General features: G+C 40.3%; 1 protein-coding gene across 1 annotated transcript in view; it reads left to right on the top strand.

Annotated features, from left to right (window-relative positions):
- LOC122550254 (contactin-associated protein-like 2) overlaps positions 1-21,701 on the top strand; it is a 2,198,962-nt gene that overhangs the window by 2,168,866 nt on the left and 8,395 nt on the right. Inside the window, exon 20 of the mRNA XM_043691007.1 lies at positions 2,911-3,044. Coding sequence (XP_043546942.1) covers positions 2,911-3,044 — 134 coding nt within the window. The remainder of the gene's footprint in view (positions 1-2,910; positions 3,045-21,701) is intronic.

The following is a 21,701-nucleotide window of genomic DNA, read 5'->3' as shown; positions in this document are numbered from 1 at the left end:
AGATGTTTAGCAAGCATTTTCCCCTCAAATTCTAACTTCCTGCTGCCCCTAACAACATACTCGCCACACCACTTATCAAGCTCATAAATAATGATCTGAGATGCCCCCGACATTGAGAAAGGGCTCACCAAACTTCTAGGTGTATTCTGACATCAGTCCAAACATAACCCAAGTCATTCAGACCCATATAAGATTCTGCTTGCTTGTTTAATGATGATGCCCAGATAAAAAGTGACATCCAGGCACATCTGGTACAATCAGAACTGGAGACCACTGCTGCAGCCATAAATGTTCTTGAGGAAGAGGCATCAACAGAACCTGGAGAAAGGGAAGTCTTAAGTCATGCAAAGGCGGACTGACACAGCCTGGCTAGGGACGTGAAGGACATGGGTGGGAGGGATTGGAATTGCCAGAGGGCATGGAATCCCATATGGGGGCTTCCTATTAGCAAATTGGGCCCATAATTGAGAATCGTTAAATGAGTATTATTGGGTATTTAAGAAGCTCACTTAGCCCAGCCACACCCACCACCTGCTTGTCTATATTCCCTTACAAATAAACATGTAATTAAACTGGAGCACTTTATTGAAATACTTCAGTAAATAAAATTAACATAAATATCTTTTGATTAGTTAATAATTTCAATAGTTTTTAATACTGATTACTGATAGCATTATTAGATAAATTGTTTTGGAGGAATTACCAAGTTATTCAGTGTGTCAGGATTGACTTGACATGCTGATGGATCCTGGACTAATGTATGTAACCATAGATATTGATATAACGCATGTCATTTTTATATTGACAAACAGGAGTTGAATGAATATACTTATTGCTCCCATTTTGCTACTAAAAATTGCGTAAGTCAAAAAAGCCTTCCTTAAGGGAAAGCTAATGCACAGTTTTTCAAAATTGGAGACATCAGATTTCCCTTCGCAGCTGTCATAAATTTTAGAAAGACACAAATGAACAATGCGTAAGCCAAAATACGATGACTAGCAATCTCTCGGCTCTACAGGCATTTTACTACTGATTAATTTTGCAGTACATCCTTCATAACCCCTGAAAGTAATTGGAAACAGGATATGGGGTTATATAGAATATGAATTGTTATGTGAATTGTGCATGATTTGGATGAAAGATTGTACCTTCAGTCCACAAATAAGTATTCCCTACACAATGGGCAGCAAATAAAAACAAGGTGTATATTCCACACACAAGCCAGGTTTTGTAAAATTTAAAATGAAAATTGCAGAATCTAAGTTATTGTTATTATTTTTATTCTTTAATTCATTCAAAGAATATTCCTGGTTAATTGCAACCTGTTTATCCAGCTGTTAATCCATTCCAGTCTGCACCACGTCCAAATCAGGACAGAGGACACAGGTCAGCATGGACATAGTGGGCCAAAGGGCCTGTTTCTAAGCTGTACAACTTTGAGATCAGGCCAGAAATATGGTGCTGCCTTTGAACCATCAAGGGTACCCACCTGCACTTATAGAAACATAGAAAATAGGTACCCTTCGAGCCTGCACCACCATTCAATATGATCATGGCTGATCATGCAATCTCAGTATCCCATTCCGACTTTTACTCCATGCCTGTTGATCCCTTTAGCCTCAAGGGCCACATCTAGTTCCCTCTTGAATATATCTAATGCACGGGTCCCAAAAGCTTTCTTTGGTAGAGAATTCCACAGGTTCACAACCCTGAGTGAAGAAATTCTTCCTCACCTCAGTCCTGAATGGCTTTCTCCCTATTCTTCGACTATGACCTTCTTCTTGCATCTAGCCAGTTCAGTCCCACCAAGATTTTATATATTTCTATGAGACTCCCCTCCCCCCCCCCATTCTTCTAAATTCCAGCAAGTACAAGTCCAGTCGATCCATTCTTTTTCATATGTCAGTCCAGCCATTCTGGTAATCAGTCTGGTGAACTCTCACTGGACTCCCTCAATAGCAAGTATGTCCTTCCTCAGACAGGAGATTAAAACTGCAATCAATGCTCAAGGTGTGGCTTCACCAAGGCCCTGTGTAACCGCAGCAAGCCATCTTTTCTCCGATACTCAAATCCTCTCGCTAGTGAAGGCCAGCATGCCATTAGCTTTCCTCACCGCCTGCTGCAACTGCATGCCAATCTTCAATGACTGTTCCACTGTGACACCCAGTTCTTGTTGTACCTCACCTTTTCCTAAACTGCCACTATTCAGATAATAATCTGTCTTCCTGTTTTTGCCACCAAAGTGATAACTTCACATTTATCCACATTATATTGCATTTGCCAAGTATTTGCCCACTAGCACACAGCTAGCTTATCCAAGTGACTTGCAGCATCTTAGCATCTAATAGCCCATAAGCTACTGATCTTGCTGTTGGCTGTTCCATGGAGGAATTGCCACTCAAACATCATGGCCCATCTGTTGTGGTCATTTTAAAAATGGAAAACAAACAGAAGAAGTTTTCTCCCTTATTATCTGTCCACCTTTGATTAGTAGCTCCCGCTGTCGGGCAGTGGGTCTACCAATTTGTCAGTCCTGGTGGGTCTTCCATTGGTCCTTCAACCTCAGAAGCTTACCCAACAAACATAATTGGATAGGGCTTGCCCCTACTCTTTTAAAAATAGTGGTGGACAAATCTGAAACAACACCATTTGGATTTGGGTATCGGCATTGGTCCCCATGCTCAGTTCCCATATTGTTATGAAAATTCAGGCCATTGAATCATCAGGAGACTTCTGACCACTTTGTGTCCAGTTGTTAAGAGGCTGCAGTGCAAATTACATTAACTGTTCTATAACTTTATTGAAATATTGATACATTGACAGAAAATTATTGCCAAAACTTTTAAATGATTGCAATCTTTCAAAGTACAGTTTTTATTTAATATTGAGAAGTCCTTCTGATTTTTATAGGAAGCCTTCAGATTCGGTACAACTTAGGAGGCACAAAAGAGCCTTTCAGAATTGACCTGAACCATCGAAATCTAGCTAATGGACAACCACATAGTGTCAACATCAGTAGACATGGGAAGGAACTACATCTCCAGGTAAATATTGTTCTTGTGGCAATAAGATGCTTGATCAGGTGAACTTGTATCTCTATATGGTTGTTCTTTCACCTCAATTCAAGATGAGAGATGTCGTTATTCAGAAAGATCAAGACATTCTTGTACACAGATCACCCCTATTGTTTTAGTCAGCCACAGCCCTTTGTCATTTGAATGTCAAAGTAACATATTACAATTAAAATATTAATGGATTTAATTTAACTTTCGCCATGACCAACAATGAATCACAATAGAAAAAAATGTTGTCTACTTCAGAGATAAGATAGATATTTAATTCACACAAGTGACTCTCAGAAACCAATTTTGATATTTTTAATCTTTTAAAATATATCTTTTAAAATATAACTTTAAAGAACTAAGGGGCAACATTTTCACGCAGTGGGTGGTACGTGTGTAGAATGAGCTGCCAGAGGAAGTGGTGGAGGTGAGTACAATTGCAACATTTAAAAGGCATCTGGATGGGTGTGTGAATAGGAAGGGTTTGGAGGGATATGGGCCAGGTGCTGGCAGATGGGACTAGATAGGGTTGAAATAACTGGTCGGCATGGATGAGTTGGACCGAAGAGTCTGTTTCCGTGCTGTATATCTCTATGGCTCTATTTATAACAGTGCCATGCCAATATGTGGCCTGCCGTTCTTCCTTTCCACAAAGAAAAAGAATGGGATTCTATTACATTTTTTAAACTTTTTTTGAGAAGCAAGCCATAAAATGTATTCACACATTCTTGCATTCCTACTTGAATTTCTATACACAGTTATCTAATATTGTGAAAACTTTTCTCTGTTGTATTCCTTTTATATTAAACTCTCCCAGTTTTGTTTTGTCTTTTGGGGATGCATTAAATCAGCATGCAAAGTTTAAAGAATAGTGACTTTATTCGGCAGGGACATATCAATTATTTAATTCAGTTAGTATTTGAAATAAGTTGAGAATTCAAGCTGGCTCCTAAAGCAGGGTCAATTTCACCAGGCTACAGTCTGTGTCAAAGCTCTTCGTATGTAAATTGTTCTGATTGCTCTGGTGGGGGTCCTGCAGAGCCGTAAACCCTTTCACAGTTTCTTCCACTACTCACAAGTTTGATAATTCCCTCATCTCCTGAGTGAACCTTCTCTGAAATGCTTCCTTAAGCAAGGAGACTGAAATTACACAAATATTCCAGGTACAGTCTGTCACTTTGGTGATAAAAATGGATGACTGACTTCCAAATTCCAACATCCATCACTTTATTTTAATAACCGGGAGCTTCATAGCATAAATGCTATTTTTAAAAAAGGGAGGGAAAAAAACTGACTTAAGATGGCCACAGCAATCAATTGAGCACACCATTTGGCCAAGCAAAGAAATCTGGGTGGAAAAAATGAAATTGTCTGGAACTGAAATTAACATTTTTATCCAGGTTTGCTGAAAACTAGCCCAACCAGTCAGGGGTGAAGATACACTTATATCCTGTTTTGATTTAGACATGTAGAAACAGAATATAATAAACATTTCCAGTAACAAACATAAAGCATACATGTATGATAAGTTTCATGTACTGAGATAAAATACATCGCCTACAATTATCACACTTAGAAACAAACGCCTATTGAACATAATGAAATGCACAGACCAGCTGTATACTTCAGGGAGCTACTTTTCATAGAATAGAAATTAAGAATTTGTGACTGAAACAAGCTGGAGAAAGCTGTCTCTGTTAGTCTCTCACAAAAAAAAGGTATTCAGTGACAAATCTGAGTGAAAAGAAACATTAGAACATTGAGAACTCAAGGGACAACTAGATTTTATAGCATGGGGGAGGTGCAATTGAGAACAGTCAAAGTCCATAGTGAAAAAATTGTACATTCTAAGCTTCCTTTAGTGATCTTGAGTTACAGGGTGTCATGGCCAAAGTGGAGACAGCCTTTTTTAAACTACCGCCAGTCTTTTCCAAATTTGTCACATTTTGCCATTGTTGCACTCTTTTCTGCATAAACATTAAACTGTTCCCTCTTTCAATTTTGAATTTGTGTTTTCAATAATTGAAAAATCCAAATAACTACCACCATGTTTATTTCTTAGAACAAATTCCGATGTCCAGAGATACTGGAAACTAAACAGCAAAGGCAGTCAGCTGTGAAGGTTCACTGCTAGGTCAGACCGCTGTGCAGTTTTACTTGTCCTCTCATGTGGTATCTGCTCTATCTCTCTTTTCCTTCTTTATTAAAGTAATATTGTTTTGATCTCTTTTTATCCAAAGTTGCAAAACAATGCATCAGCTTGTAAAACAGTAACTACTGCTCCAAACATTTGAGGAAATCAACTCCTACACTGAAAATACCTCAAAAAAAGAGCAGCTCTTACAGGCACAATTTTTTTCCCATCCTCCATCTTGGATTACCCAGAATCCTGGATAAATGAATAGGAAGGGTTTAAGGGGATACGGGCCAAATACTAGCAAATGGGACTAGATTAATTTGGGGATATCTGGTCAGCATGGACGATTTGGACCGAAGGGTCTGTTTCCATGCTGTACAACTTTGTGACTCTATGTTCCTCCCTTTTCACACTCACACTTTAGGAATAGAATTGCTGACAAAATCACTCTCTTTCCTCATTTTTATCTCTGAAACCCTGCTTTCAGCTGTAGGGTAAAAAACAGTGAGAAATAGTCCTGTCCCTAATACATTTTTGTTGTCACAGCTCTTTTTATTTTTACATTGTACCTTTGGCATCAAACTCAACATGCAGGACAAAACCTAATTGCAACTATCCATAAACATTTGTCAGTGTCTGAGGAGATGTAAATGGTGTCGAACATGTGCAATCATCGTCTAACTTATGACCTTATGGTAAAGGATACATCATTAATGAAGGAGTTGAGGTTTGGGACAAGGGCACTCTTAAGCTGAAGAAAGACAAATATTTATGAACATGCAAATATATAAACTTATTACACTGTTCAATATTAACATGGCTATTCAGTTTGTGTCTTGAATTCTCATCTCACCCTGATAATTTTTGATTCCCCTGCCGAACAAGAATCTATCTATTTTTGCCTTAGTCATATTCAATAATCCCACGTCCACTATCTGCTGAGAATTCCAACACCTCAAAATCCAAAATAAATTTTAATCATCACTATCCTAAAAGAGTGACCCTTCATTTTAAAGGTGTCCCCGGGTTCTGGACTCACCCAGATGAAGACACATTCTTTCATGTCCACCTTCTCATGACCATTCAGGATCTTATACCTTTCAATGAAGTCAATCCTTATTTTTCTAAACTCTGGTGGACATTTGTGTCAGTTTGCCCCAGCATGGTGGCAATGTTTATGTTATCTCCTGTAGTGCATGAAATCAAAAATGAATATTGTGGCATCGAAGATTCCAACAAATATTTATTAAAACTAGCTATTAGGAAGATAAGAAATAGGTACAAAGGTATCCTGTTTGGCCCCTCTAGCCTGCTCCACTGTTCAATAGGATCATGCTAGATCCGACACTCCTTATGCCCATTTTCCTGCCCTTCCTCCATAACCCTGCATTCCCTCAAGAAATTATTTATGTCAGCCTTAAATACACACAAGGACTCTGTCCTGATTGCTCTCTGTGGCAAGGAGTTCCAAAGGTTCACAGTCCTCAGAGAAGGAATTCCTCCTCATCCCAGATTTAAATTAATACCCTTTTATTCTGAGACCAAGCTCTTTGGACCTAGATTCTTCCATAGAATCATAGAGATGTACAGCACAGAAGCAGATCCTTCAGCCCAACTCGTCCATGTTGACCAGGTATCCTAAATTAATCTAGTCCCATTTGCCAGCACTTGGCCCATAACCCTCTAAACCCTTCCTATTCATATACCCATTCAGATGCCTTTTAAATATTATAAATGTACTAGCCTCCACCACTTCCTCTGGTAGCTCATTCCATACACACACCACCCTCTGTATGAAAACATTGCCCCTTAGGTCCCTTTTAAATCTTTCCCCTCTCACTTTAAACATATGCCCTCTGGCTCTGGACTCACCACCCCATGGAAAAGACCTTGTCTATTTGCCCTATCTCTGCCCCTCATGATTTTATAAATCTTTATAAAGTCACCCCTCAGTCTCTGATGCTTTAGGGAAAACAGCCCCAGCCTATTCAACTTCTCCCAATAGCTCAATCCCTTCAACCTTGGCAACATCCTTGTAAATTCTGCAACATTCATGAAGGAAAAATTCCTCTCAGCACTGAAGTCCCACCTTCATATTGAGATAAATCTCCATCATGTTGTGTGGCACTATTACTGTGCTAAATGGGACAGATTTTGAACAGGTCTAGCAAGTCAAGTCTGGGCATCCATGAGGCTCTGTGGGCCATAAAAGCAGCAAAAATATATTCCAGCACAATCTGCAACCTCATGGTCTGGTAATGCTCCTACTCAGCCATTACCATCAAGCCAGGGGATCAATGCTCATTGCAGCACCAGGCATACCTGAAAATGAGGTGTCAATGTGAAGAAGCTACCAGAAAGGATTCCTGCATGCCAAAGAGCATAAACAGAAAGTGATAGACAGAACTAAGAAAACCCACAGCCAATGGATCAGATCTAAGCTCTGCAGTCCTGCTAGTGGATAATTAAACAATTCACTGGAGGATAAGGATCTACAAATAGCCTATTCTCAATGATGAAAGAGCCCAGCACTTTGGGACAAAAGATAAGGCTGAAGCACTTGCAGCAACTTCAGCCAGTAGTGCCAGGTGGATTATCCATCATGCCCTCCTCCAGTGGTCCCCAGCAATACCCCCAGTTTTTAGCCAATTCAATTCACTGCTCATGATATGAAAAAATGGTTGGAGACACTGGATACTGCAAAGGTTATGGGCCCTGACAACATTCTGCCCATAATACAGAAGACTTGTGTTCCAGAACTTGGCGTTACCCAGCCAAGCTGTTCTAGTCCAATTACAAAACTGGTATCTACCTGACTGAGTGATTCCAATTCATCCAATTACTGTCCCATCAGTCAGGCAGAACAGTGGCTCGGTGCTTAACACTGCTGCCTCACAACACAAGGACTGGGTTCAATTCCACCCATGGGTGACTGCTTGTATGGAATTGGCACATTCTCCCTGTGTCTGCATGGGTTTCCTCCGGGTGGTCTGCTTTCCTCCCACAGTCCAAAGATGTGCAGGTTAGGTGGATTGGCCATGCTAAGTGGCTTATAATGTCCATGGATGTGCAGGTTAGTTGGATTAGCCACGTGAAATGCAGGGTTACAGAAATAGGGTAAGAAGGTAGGTCTGGGTAGGATACTCTTTGGAGGATCAGTGTGGATTCTATCAGCCAAGTGGCCTGCTTCCACACTCTAGGAATTCCATAATTCTATGATCAGTCTATTCTTAATCATCAGTAAGGTAATGGAAGGTGTTCTCAAACAATACCATCAAGCAGCACCTGCTCAGCAATAATCTGCTCAGTGATGCCCAATTTGGATACCCCCAGGGCCACTCAGCTTCTGGCCTCATTACAACCTTGATTCAAACATGAACAAAGAGCTGAATTCCAGAGGCAAAGTGAAAGCAACAGCCCTTGACATCAAGGCTACATTCAACTCAGTGTGGCCTCAAGGAGCCCTACCAAAACTAGAATCTATGGATGTTGAGGGCAAAGTTTCTATCTTTGGAGTCATACCTGGCACATAAGAAGATGGTTGTGGTTATTGGAGGTCAGTCATCTCAGCTCCAAAACATCTCTGTCCTCGGCTCAACCATCTTCAACTGCTTCATCAATGACCTTCCCTCCATTGTACGGTCAGAAATGGAGATGTTTGCAGATGATGGTGTAGTATTCAGCACCATTCGTGATGTCTCATATATTGAAACAGTCCACGTTCAAATGTAACAAAATCTAGATAATATCCAGGTTTGGGCTAACAAGGGGCAAGTAACATTTGAGCCACACAATTGCCAAATAAGAGACAATCTAACCACTGTCCCTTGATATTTAATGGCGTTACCATCACTGAATCCTCCACTATTAACATCCTGGAAGTAACCATTGATCAGAAACTCAACTGGACTCACTGCATAAACACAGTGTCTACAAGAACAGGTCAGAGGCTAGAAATATTACAACAAATAACTCACCTCTTGACTTTCCAAAATCTGTCCATCATCTTCATGACACAAGTCAGGAGTGTAATAGAGTACTCCCCATTTGCCTAGATGAGTGTAGCTCCAACAATACTCAAGAAGCTTAACAGCATCCAAGATAAAGCAGCCACCTTGTTTGGCATCACATCCACAAACATGCACTCCGTCCACCTCCAACGCTCAGTAGCAGCACTGATACTATCTATACAATTCACTGCAGAAATTCACCAAAGACCGTCAGCCAGAACCTTCCAAACCCACAAACACTTCCATCTAGAAGGACAACAGATATATGAGAATACCACAACCTGCAAGTTCCCCTCCAAGCCATTCACCATCTGACTTGGAAATATAAAGCTATTCCTGCACTGTTGTTGGGTTAATATCATGGAATTCCCTCCCTAATGGCATTGTGGGTCAACCCACAGGAGGTGGACTGCAGCAATTCAAGAAAGCAGTTCACCACCACCTTCTCAAGGGCAACTAGGGACAGGCAACAAATGTTGACCCAACCAGTGTCGACCACATCCCACAAATGAATGAAACAAATTATACTTTTAAAGGTCTAGTAACATTTTGTGCTATTTTCCTGTTTTACTTGCAGTAATGGAATTTCAACTGCATACTATAAATTTGAGATTTAATTTTGAAAAAAATTTCAAAACAGAATCATTAAAAATTCCACAAGAGCCAGTTTGATAGATTAGGGGTGATATAAACTGCGAAGTGAGAAATAAATTAAAATGTTTATCTCGCAATTATTGATGCCATTCTTCCTGTGATCAGCTTTGTCTTCAGCAATTAAAAAAAGCTTTATAAATGGTGACACTTTTATTTCACACTATGAGGACACTGGATCTGAGCCTGATCAATGTTGAAGTCTGCATGAAAAAGAAGATTCCATTCATCTCATAGGTTAGCTTTTCTTATAGTACAATTCTGGCTTAAATCCAGGAAATCAGCTGTTACATAAGTTCCCAAAGCTTTGCTGTGAGATTTATTGCCCTCAAGACATAATGGGAGTCATTTTTCATTGTGCCACCTGTGCAGTGACCTGCAGGATCAAGACACCCATCAGTTGTCAAACTCTCCCAAGTTTTATCCCAGGCTGCTGCCCAAGTAGTGAAGTTGAAAATTATCTTCCTCTCCAGATTAAAACTATAGGAGCAGCATTGAACAAATCTGTCTTCACACAGCTACACACGACTAACATGCAATCAGCGTACACATAATATTAGGGAAAAATGTCTGTCATGTCATGCAATATTAACTGTGTAGTTTGGTGTACTTTTTGAAAATGTATGGGCTGAACGCAGATATCCACGCACAGCTATATATATGATAACTTTCTTATAAAAATGCAGTGACATTTTGTGCTGTTTTCCTGTTTCACATAGGATTCTACTGGCCTTTCTATTTATAAAAAATTGGAATCGTTATCATTATTTTCTGTGGACTAGTTTTAATTGCACAGCTATTCAAACACGTGTACTACTGTGGAGTCAGTATAGGCTATATGCTCTATCATGTGGTTGAAATATATGTGCTTTGTAAATTAAGAATTAATTGCTGAATGCTTGCTTAAAAATGGGCATGAAAAGCAATTCAGCTCATATCACGAAAGACATCTGCAAATCTAAAGTAGGGTCTGCTGACTTCCAGTGGGTGTGTTGCATTTCTATTGAATAGAGCTGGCTAATAGTTGAACATGTGGAAAATGCATTAGAATCAGAAGGGTAAGTCACATGAGAAAATGTAACTGGTGAGTGACTCTTAAGATTAGTCCAAATAGCTTTGTTGTATTTTAATTCAAGCCATCCTGAGACATAACAAACTTAACTTGTCAAAATATTTAGAACTAGCTATTTAAATATTTTAGTTTTGCTTACTTTGCTTATTGGAGAAATATTACTTAGGTTGTAAGGAAAAACAGATTTTGACAATTAAAATTAGATTAGATTACATTACATTAGATTACATTACAGTGTAGAAACAGGCCCTTCGGCCCAACAAGTCCACACCGACCCGCCGAAGCGAAACCCACCCATACCCCTACATTTACCCCTTACCTAACACTACGGGCAATTTAGCATGGCCAATTCACCTGACCCTGCACATCTTTTGGACTGTGGGAGGAAACCGGAGCACCCGGAGGAAACCCACGCAGACACGGGGAGAACGTGCAAACTCCACACAGTCAGTCGCCTGAGGCGGGAATTGAACCCGGGTCTCAGGCGCTGTGAGGCAGCAGTGCTAACCACTGTGCCACCGTGCCACCCATGCTGTGCCACCGTGCCGCCCAAAATACTAGGCCAATTCTGAAGACACCATATAACGCAACCAATTTCTTCAGGATACATTTTGAATTGACTTTTAATGTTTTTTGTGAAATGCAATAGCCAACTTGCTTGGACCCATATATGTGCATTACTCAACCATAACCACAATTAAAACCAGAAATCACTTACAATGAAAGAATTTGATCTGTTGTATGTTTGTCTATAGAAGGTACGAACAACAGACAAGCAAGAGCTTCAATTCAATGTAATTATTGGTTAAATTAGTTTTTTTAACATTTTCTTGATTTGCTTTTGGGAACAATAAAAGTCCTCAATATCTTTGTCTATATAATTTGAATGTTCAAACCTGAATGGTAAGAAAATTAAAGAAACCTTTGAATTGTTATTTCCAATTGTTTTTTTCAGTTTTTTTTTCATTTTACAGTAGCTGAAAATGTGTTTTCATCCTATGCTTTCTTCTTTCCACTCTGCCATGTACAATTTTGGATAATGTTTAGGAATTCCCTGTACTGTTAGTTTCACTTACTGTCAGCTCTAAAGTATGTGTTGAAATTTAAGCCCTGTAAAAGGTCCTTGCAGACATAAACTAAGTCTGACACCTCAGTGCAATTAAAGAATCACTTTCATTTCAAACACAGAAGGATCCATTTCCCTGTTATGGTGTACTTCAAGGATTTTTAGAGGATCAAGGGAATTCCCCTCAACAGAATTTATCCTTTAACCCACCTGCAAAATAGAAGAGTTGGACATGAATCCATTGCTATTTGTGAAGCCTTGCTAAGCACAAATTGGCTATTGAGTTTATCTACATGACAAGAGATGACAACAATTCAAAAGTAATCTGTTAGCTCTGAAGCATTGCGAATTCCTGAGGATTTGAGCAAATGTTATGAATAAAACAGTGTCACTTGCTGAATTGCAGAAAGAGCTGTAAACTTAACACAGTTTATTTGATATGGAGATGCCGGTGATGAACTGGGGTGTTTGGAAGTACTTCCAAATAAACCTATTGGACAATAACTTGCTGTTGTGTGATTTTTAACATGGTTTATTTGGGCCTTAATGTGACTCAGGGACAGATGAAAAGGTGTAAATTTTAACCCTGCCCTGCTCTTGCCTTCGGAAATGTTGAATTGATTTTCTTAAATGCAATAACAATACTGATTTGTAGTTTTGGATGGTGCTAAATGCTGCATTTAATGAACATGCATTGTAGAGTTTAAGCATGAATGTTTCTCTGGTATCTTCCTGACTAACTATATACACTGATGGATTGAATTAGCACTCAACTTGATGAATACTCATACAGAAACATGAAAAAAATACTTTGTGACTATTTCTAATGACTCTCTTAGTCAAATATTGAATCAGTAATGTCTATTGTCCTGGTTGCAAAATGCTCTGGATCTCGAAACAAGAAATGCTTTTAAGACATGAAAAATTGATATAAAAATTGCAGTTAGTATTTACTTCTAATTGCAATTCGAATGGCCTAATTTAATTTACATATTTTGGGAAAAAAACTAAGCAATCCATCTTCCTTGATTGCTCAATTGAATTAATAGACCTTCAGGTCACAACCATAGTGCAACACCTAAATTAAACCATGTCTTTGCTGCACTAATAATTGTTTTCTTTTCTATTTCTGAACATATCTGACATATTGCACAATAAAACAATTTGCAGTGTTCACAAGCTATATTAACCTGGCTGATTGCACATCAGGTCCAATACAATTCTTACCATCTGCCTCTATATTTGAACAATTGATTAATTGTTCAGCTAATTTTTTTTTCAAGAACTGGATGTTGCTATACCACTGATATTCCCAGAATTTCGCTATCTTGTTATTTCATGTGAATGTCTGATTGGCTGTGAAGAGCAGCAGATCCTGAAAATCTTATTTTTATCTCAATGCTGAGTCAGACATCATACAACACCAAGTTATAGTGACAAGCAAAGCCTCACTGGGAACTGTGTCTGTACCTTTTACAATTTATATCAATAATTTAGATGAGGGGAACAAATGCAATGTACCTAAATTTAACATGAATAGGATTATGAAATTATGTTGCGAAGAGGGCATCATGAGGACATAGACTGTTATCAACAGGTTTGGTGAATAGGGAAATACTTGGTAGATGCAGTGTATAATGGGGAAAATGTGAAAATGTTCATTTTGGCTGGAAGAGTAAAAAAAAAGAGTATTAGTTAAATGGAGAATGGCTACAGAAATCCAGTTTGCAGAGGAATCGAGACATTCTCAGGCATAAATCAGAAAAAAGTTAGTATATAATTACAACAAGTAATTATGAGGGCTAGTAGAATGTTATGTGTTGTTATGAGTGGAATTGAACATATATGGTGCATAGATGAGATGACATCTTGAATGTTGTGTACAATTTTAGTCTCCTTAATTATGGAAAAATGTAAAAGTATTAGAGATAGTTCAGAGGAGGTTTACGCAATTGATTCCTGCAATAAATGGATTGGTTCATTATTTATGAGGTAAGACTGGACAAATTGGGTTTGATTCCATTGGAGTTTAGAAGAGTAGGAGGTGATTAGATTGATGTGTATAACATCCTGAAGAATCTTCACAAAGTGTGGAAAGAATGTTTCTTCCTCTGGAATGAGTCCAGAACTATGGGGCACTTTTAGGACAAGAAATGAGGATTTTATTTTTTCTGTTCATGTGCTGTTTGACTTTGGAACTCTTTGCCTCAGAGTCATAGAGTCATAGAGATGTACAGCATGGAAACAGACCCTTTGGTCCATCTTGTCCATGCCGACTAGATAAACCAACCCAATCTAATCCCACCTTCCAGCACCCGGCCCATATCCCGCCAAACCCTTCCTATTCATATACCCATCGAAATGCCTCTTAAATGTTGCAACTGTACCAGCCTCCACCACTTCTTCTGGCAGCTCATTCCATACACATACCACCCTCTGCGTGAAAAAGTTGCCCTGTAGGTCTCTTTTATATCTTTCTGCTCTCACCCTAAAGTTATGCCTTCAAGTTCTGGAATCCCCCACCCCAGGGAAAAGACTTTGTCTATTTATCCTATCCATGACCCTCATGATTTTGTAAACCTCTATAAGGTCACCCCTTAGCTTCTGATGCTCCAGGGAAAACAGCCCTAGCCTATTCAACTTCTCCCAAAAGCTCAAATCCTCCAAACCTGACAACATCCTTGTAAATCTTTTCTGAACCCTTTCAAGTTTCACAACATCTTTCCAATAGAAAGGAGACCAGAATTGCACGCAATATTCCAATAGTGGCTTGACCAATGTCCTGTACAGCCACAACATGACCTCCCAACTCCTGTACTCAGTACTCTGACCAATAAAGGAAAGCATACCAAATGCTTTCTTCACTATCCTAGCTCTCTGCGACTCCACTTTCAAGGAGCTATGAACCTGCACTTCATGGTCTCTTTGTTCAGCAACACTCCCTAGGACCTTACCATTAAGATTTGCTTTCCCAAAATGTAGCACCTCGCATTTATGTAAATTAAACTCCATCTGCCACTTCTCAGTCCAAGCTAGTGGAAGCAGGATAATTGAATATTTTTAAGACAGAGGTGATAGATTCTAATTACACAAGGGTTATTGGGGATAACAATAATGTGAAGTTTAAAATTCAAAAGACAAACAGATCACCTTTGATCTTTTTGAACTATGGAGCAGGCCTGAGGGGCTGAAAGGCATCCATTTCCTAATTCAAATGCTCACATATTATAAAGACCCACAGTTCAAACCCTATATCGGTTACAATGAAAATGTGGGGTATGAATGGTAACCTCAGAAAACCTTAAAAGTTTATTTTAAATTGCTTCATCAACAAAATAATTAAATATGCCATGGTTCAACTTAATGTTGTAGGGGCATCGTCGACAATGCCCTCCACCGCATCTCTTCCACTTCCCGCTCCTCTGTCTTTGAGCCCCGCCCCTCTAACCGCCATCAGGACAGAACCCCACTGGTCCTCACCTACCACCCCACCAACCTCCATGTACAGCGTATCATCCGCCGTCATTTCCGTCACCTCCAAACGGACCCCACCACCAGGGATATATTTCCCTCCCCTCCCCTATCAGCGTTCCGAAAAGACTACTCCCTCCGTGACTCCCAGGCCGCCTACTTGCGGGGCGATTCAGAGAGCACCTCTGGGCCACCCGGACGAACCAACCCAATCACCCTGTAGCACAGCATTTCAACTCCCCCTCCCACTCCACCGAGGATATGCAGGTCATTGGACTCATCCACCGCCAAACCACAACAATGCGACGGTCGGAGGAGGAGCGTCTTATCTTCCGACTGGGAGCCCTCCAACCGCAGGGGATGAACTTGGACTTCACCAGTTTGTTCATCCCCCCTCCCCCCACCTTGTCTCAGCCGGATCCCTCCAGCCCGGCACCGCCTTCCTGACCTGCAGTTCTTCTTCTTACCTCTCCGCCTCCATCCTACTCCGACCTATCACCCTCACCTTGACCTCTTTCCACCTATCAAATTTCCAACGCCCCTCCCCCAAGTCCCTCCTCCCTACCTTTTATCTTAGCCTGCTGGACACACTTTCCTCATTCCTGAAGAAGGGTTTATGCCCGAAACGTCGATTCTCCTGTTCCTTGGATGCTGCCTGACCTGCTGCGCTTTTCCAGCAACACATTTTCAGCAGTATTCTAACATGAACAGGATTATACTGATTTGTAATGGGGTGTGGAGTTGAAAAATATGGTTACTTCTGTGGGAGTCAATTGTTTGGACAGCTGGATTGCAATGTAGAGTGTACATCAACAATGGTAATTCAATTCTCACACCAGGACACTCCCACTCATCCTCCCTCTCACCACACCCCCACCCCTCTACCTGCGGTATGGTGACCTTCCGGTTAAACCACCACCAGCTGTCACTCTCTAATGAGAGAGCAGCCTCATTCCTGATTAAGGGTTTTTGCCCGAAATGTCAATTTTCCTGCTCCTCGGATGTTGCCTGACCTGCTGTGCTTTTCCAGCACCACTCTAATCTAGACTCTGATCTCCACCATCTGCAGTCCTCACTTTCGCCTAGTCCTCTGGGACTGTGACAACTTTGTCTCCAGTCTCTTGTAAGGCCATCGACAGTGAGCCCTCTGGCACTGGCCCCAGGCAATTACCTCCAGCGAAGGTGGCCCCACTCTTGAAGGTCCGGCTTAAATGTACTACACCAGGTCACCTTTGCCCAACAACAGGTACCTGGGTTAATGAGATACCTGAAGCGCTGTTGAAACATGGTAAGAACAATACCTTAACGGAGCTCACAGAGCTGTTCAATATATCTAGATTGTGTTTAAAATTACACAACACCAGGTTATTGTCCAACAGGTTTATTTGGAAGCACTAGCTTTTGGAGCGCCGTTCCTTCATCAGGTGGTTGTCTCTTGAAGTACTACCATCTTCAGGGCTATGGACCAAGGACTGGAAACTATGTTTTGACTCTGTCCTCAGTCCTTGTGCGAAATGTTGCTGAGAGAATGAGGAGGTCACGGCATGAGGTCCCATGTAGCTGGAGACAAGCAGTAATCATCTTTAATCTGTCTTTAACACAGCACTGCTCAACAAATTTAAAGCAGAATTGGATAATTTTCTTTGTGAAGAACAGATAGGTTTCTAAGATGGCAGATCATACTGTGAGCATATTGTTATACTCTGGAATATCATGGAGGAGAGCCGGGAGTGTTCAAAGGTACTTGTTATCAACATCGTTAATTTCAAAAAGGCTTTTGATAGTATCAATCGAAAGTTATTCTGCTAATCACCAGACAGTACAGTATCCTTAACAACTTCAAAGCCCAATATGGCAGCTCTAGCTAGCTCTCCAAGAACAACGCAGGTTTCACAGACTGGATCAAGGTAATCGCAGGAATATTGCAAGGCTGTGTATTGTTCACTTTCCTTTTCCCCTTGACAGTTGAACTAAAATGGAGGAAAGACAAAGAGAAGAGTATATTAAAATAAATATACCTTTAGGATGAAGATCATAAAAATAAATGGGCAGAAAGTAGCAGATTTATGTCCCCTCACAAGATATTTGGTCATTGTTCCAGAGAAAGAACTTTAAGACAAGAGTCCTATTACATTTGGAAATCAGAGCACTTCTTATTTTCGTCAGGTCTGAATTTGAAAATAATAGGATATCAATAGTTCATAAACGGAAGCAAATTCTAACAAAACCACAGACATTAGTAGTCTAAATTATCCATTTCAGAGAGAAGCAGTCAGAACAGGATGTCATCTGATCCAATACTGAATGGAACATTGATGCGTGTTATAGAAGGAAAGTCCAAGCTCCTGGTATCTGCACATGCTCAGAACAACCCGACTGCCTGGATATACTGTCACTGATACGTTGCTCTTCGAACAGTATGCTTTCTTAGCCTTCATGGATACAGCTGACACACAGTCATTGAACTTATTTGAATTTAGCTTTTTGCAAACTATTCTCATTCAAAATCATTGAAAATGTTAAGTCTTCTTAAATACAGGGATAACTGAGATATTAATAGTTTAGTATATCATATTTTCTGTGAACAACTTCTCTGGGCCCTGAAAGATTAGTTTTATCAGTGCCGATTGTCATACCCTCCTTTGCATGATAAAATTGCATGATATTACCAAAAAAAACTTGGAAGGTTCATTTATGATATTTGAGCTTCTGCCTTAATCATTTATGTCTGATCCAAATCTTTATTTTATTTTCTGCAAAATGATTTATCAAAATCCATGACTTTAGCTTACTGTTTTGTTCATTGTAAGAGATCTTCAAGCTGATTGGCTAGATGACCAGTGTGAATGGTTTCACTCTTACTGGATGCCACATATCCATTTGGATGGTATAAGCTTGAAGGCCAGAGTGAAATAGGGAAAATCAATACTGGAGCACATGTTGAGTAGTCCCTTGGACACAGACCAGAAAATTGAACCCACTTTGTTAAAAAGTCTCAGGATTGTTTGTCACTCAAGCCTCTCTGCCTTGGATACCTTAGTGAAGGTTTCTGTCTTGTATTTCTTCCTGCGAACCTTTTGGTCGGGCATGAACTTTGGGCAATTCCAGATGCAGGACAGACTTTTGATGTCCAAACTACAGAAATAGTGTGGTTGCAGGGGTCAAGTCACTGAAAGTAACTTGTTGAAAGGGTGGAAGAGACTGAAACCCTCATCACACTTTCAAGAAAAACTTATTTTTCTCTTGAAGTACTACCATCTTCAGGGCTATGGACCAAGGATTGGAAACTATGTTTTGACTCCTTGTGCGAGATGTTGCTGAGAAATGAGGAGGTCACGGCATGACTTGGTCAACTGTATATCTAGGACCTAGTGAACACCTGGCCCAGCCATCTACTTCCTTTACCGATATGGTTTAATAATTGAAAAAGAAGTGGGAATGAAGAAGAAGGAGGGTGAATTTAAGTCAGTTTCAGTACAGAGAGAGAAATATGAACTGAGAAGTAAAGCTTAGCTGAAGAGAGAAAAAGAACAAGAGATATGAAAGAACAGTGAGAGAAATACATCAAGTACTTAACCGTACATATGAATGAGAAGAAGACGGCTGCCTCACAGCGCCAGGGACTCAGGTTTGATTCCAGCTTTGGGCGTCTGTGTGGAGTTTGCACATTCTCCCCATGTCTGCATGGGTTTCCTCTGGGTGCTCCAGATATCTCCCACAACCCAAAGATGTGCAGGTCAGGTCAACTGGCCATGCTAAATTGCCCATAGTCTAGGTTGGGTGCATTAGTCAGAGGTAAATGTAGAATAATACGATAGGGAAATGGGTCTGGGTGGGTTACTGTTTGGAGGGTTGGTGTGGACTTGTTGGGCCAAATGACCTGTTTTCACACTGCAGGGATTCTAAAAAGGTCTTTCGCCCCCTCACATCAGCCCTAACGTACAAAATGATTATGGATGATCTGGTTACTCCACATTTTGACCTGCCACCATAACCTTTCCCCACCTCACTCGTCAAGACTCTATCTAGCTCAGCCTTAAAAATATTCAAAGTCTCTACTTCCACTACCTTTTGAGGAAAGGAGTTCCAAAGACCAAGTGGCAAACTGTGAGAAAACATTCTCCTTACCTATATCTTAAATGGGTGACCATTTATTTTTAATCAGTCATCCCTCATTCTAAATTCTCTCGCAAGAGGAGACATTGTCTCCACATCCACCTTAGGTGTGCTCTCAGGATCTCATTAATTCAATCAAATTGTCTCTTATTCTTCTAAACTCCAGCACACTGTCCAACCTTTTCTCGTAAGATAATCCACCATTTTCAGGTACTACAATAATAAACCATCTCTGAACACATTCTACGTATGTAAAATCAGGGATACAAAGAATTCTTTAAAACAATATCAAATCAATGACTCAGTTGTGATTCAGAGATGTATGTATGTGGGAAATTGAGTATCATAGTGAAGAAGAACATATCTTTCATCTCTAGGACCTGGGTTTAAATCCAGTTTGGACTAATGGGATAAGCATGTTGTCTCATTGTTGGGCTGTGAGTGACTGTTCTGAATTTGACATTAAATTGTTAGTCCATATAGTTAGAGACAAGCTTGCCTCCATTTACTGTGGAAGCCATAATCCTACTGTACGGGTTGAGGCAATGAATTTCCTAAAGTCGTAGATTCCACACCTCTCAGGCAGGATTTCATCTAGTTCAGAAAAACATGACCTACACAGTTGTGCAGCTCATAAAAGTACACCTGACCCATGTGTCACATTACAGGGACTTTGAACTTTTCACATTGGGCTTGGGTTTGCCATGCATCTTGTAAGTAGCAATGGAGAAATATGGGTGTGAATTGGCCCACTTCTATTCTCCAACACAGCAACCCAGCTACTAATACCATTTAAAAATCTCCTAATCTCACACCTCATTCCCTCAAAATCTCACATGCCCTCATATCATCCGATGCCACCTAACATTCCCCAATACCACCTCATGCCCACTTTTATTCCTCCATGCTGCTCCATGTCACCTCCAGCCCTCATGGTTCACCTTGCCTGCTCACAACTCACAACCCATCCCAAATTTCCCATGCATCCTCTAATCACCGTCCCCACCATGTACCTTCCACAAACCATTGAGCCTCTAAGAATCTAAGATAACCCTGAATTCAAATTCACTGCCATTGATATTGGTATTAGTGGGCCGCTCGGTGGCACAATGGTTAGCACTGCTGCCTCACAGCGCCAGAGACCCGGGTTCAATTCCCGCCTCAGGCGACTGACTGTGTGGAGTTTACACGTTCTCCCCGTGTCTGCGTGGGTTTCCTCCGGGTGCTCCGGTTTCCTCCCACAGTCCAAAGATGTGCAGGTCAGGTGAATTGGCCATGCTAAATTGCCCGTAGTGTTAGGTAAGGGGTAAATGTAGAGGTATGGGTGGGTTGCGCTTCGGCGGGGCGGTGTGGACTTGTTGGGCCGAAGGGCCTGTTTCCACACTGTATGTAATCTAATCTAATCTAATCTGATACTGGACTAAAAGAACCTGAGGAAAAAAAATGCTGTAATCCTTCATGTGTTTTAACAGGTTCCGAAACAAATAAAAACAGATCAAAGACCAAATCTGTTATTATATATTCAAGCAAGTTTCACTAGTTCTTAGATCAATGAGACCAACAGTTGAGCTAGAGCTTTTGAGACTCAACCGAACATTCATTATGGAACAGCTGTAAAAACAAAACATTCCAGATTTATTGACAAAATAAAGATTTTTTTCCATTTTAAAACAGAATGCCTGCCAATCATGGAGGGAAAGAACAGACCAATTATTTATTCTATCTTCAGAAGCAGAGTTTTGTAAACAGCCAGAACTGCCAGACTGCTTAAATCAGTGCACAAAAATAAGACAGCAAAGGACGTTTATTTTAAAATACTTTGTTATATAATAAAATACTTTCTTCATTGAAACATATATTGACAGCTACTAAAGAATGGTCAAAGAAAAGATGAATTTACCTTTAAAGGGCACGTCCCTATTATTAAAAACACATCAATGGGGGATCCAAGATGGCGGCGACCCAGTAAGACTGAGTCTATAGTGCTCCTCCCAAGACTTGGGCACAATGGGTCACCTACCCCCTACCAAGCTCACCAAATCATTTATAAATCATTTATAATAGTTTAGTAACTCAATTAGTTGTGTAATATTACATTTAAGCAACTTTATCCTAA

Source organism: Chiloscyllium plagiosum, chromosome 5, assembly GCF_004010195.1.
Source record: "Chiloscyllium plagiosum isolate BGI_BamShark_2017 chromosome 5, ASM401019v2, whole genome shotgun sequence".
NCBI classification, from domain to species: Eukaryota; Metazoa; Chordata; class Chondrichthyes; order Orectolobiformes; family Hemiscylliidae; genus Chiloscyllium; species Chiloscyllium plagiosum.
Note: the sequence above shows the minus strand (reverse complement) of the source record. Positions and strands in the feature narration are given on the sequence as shown.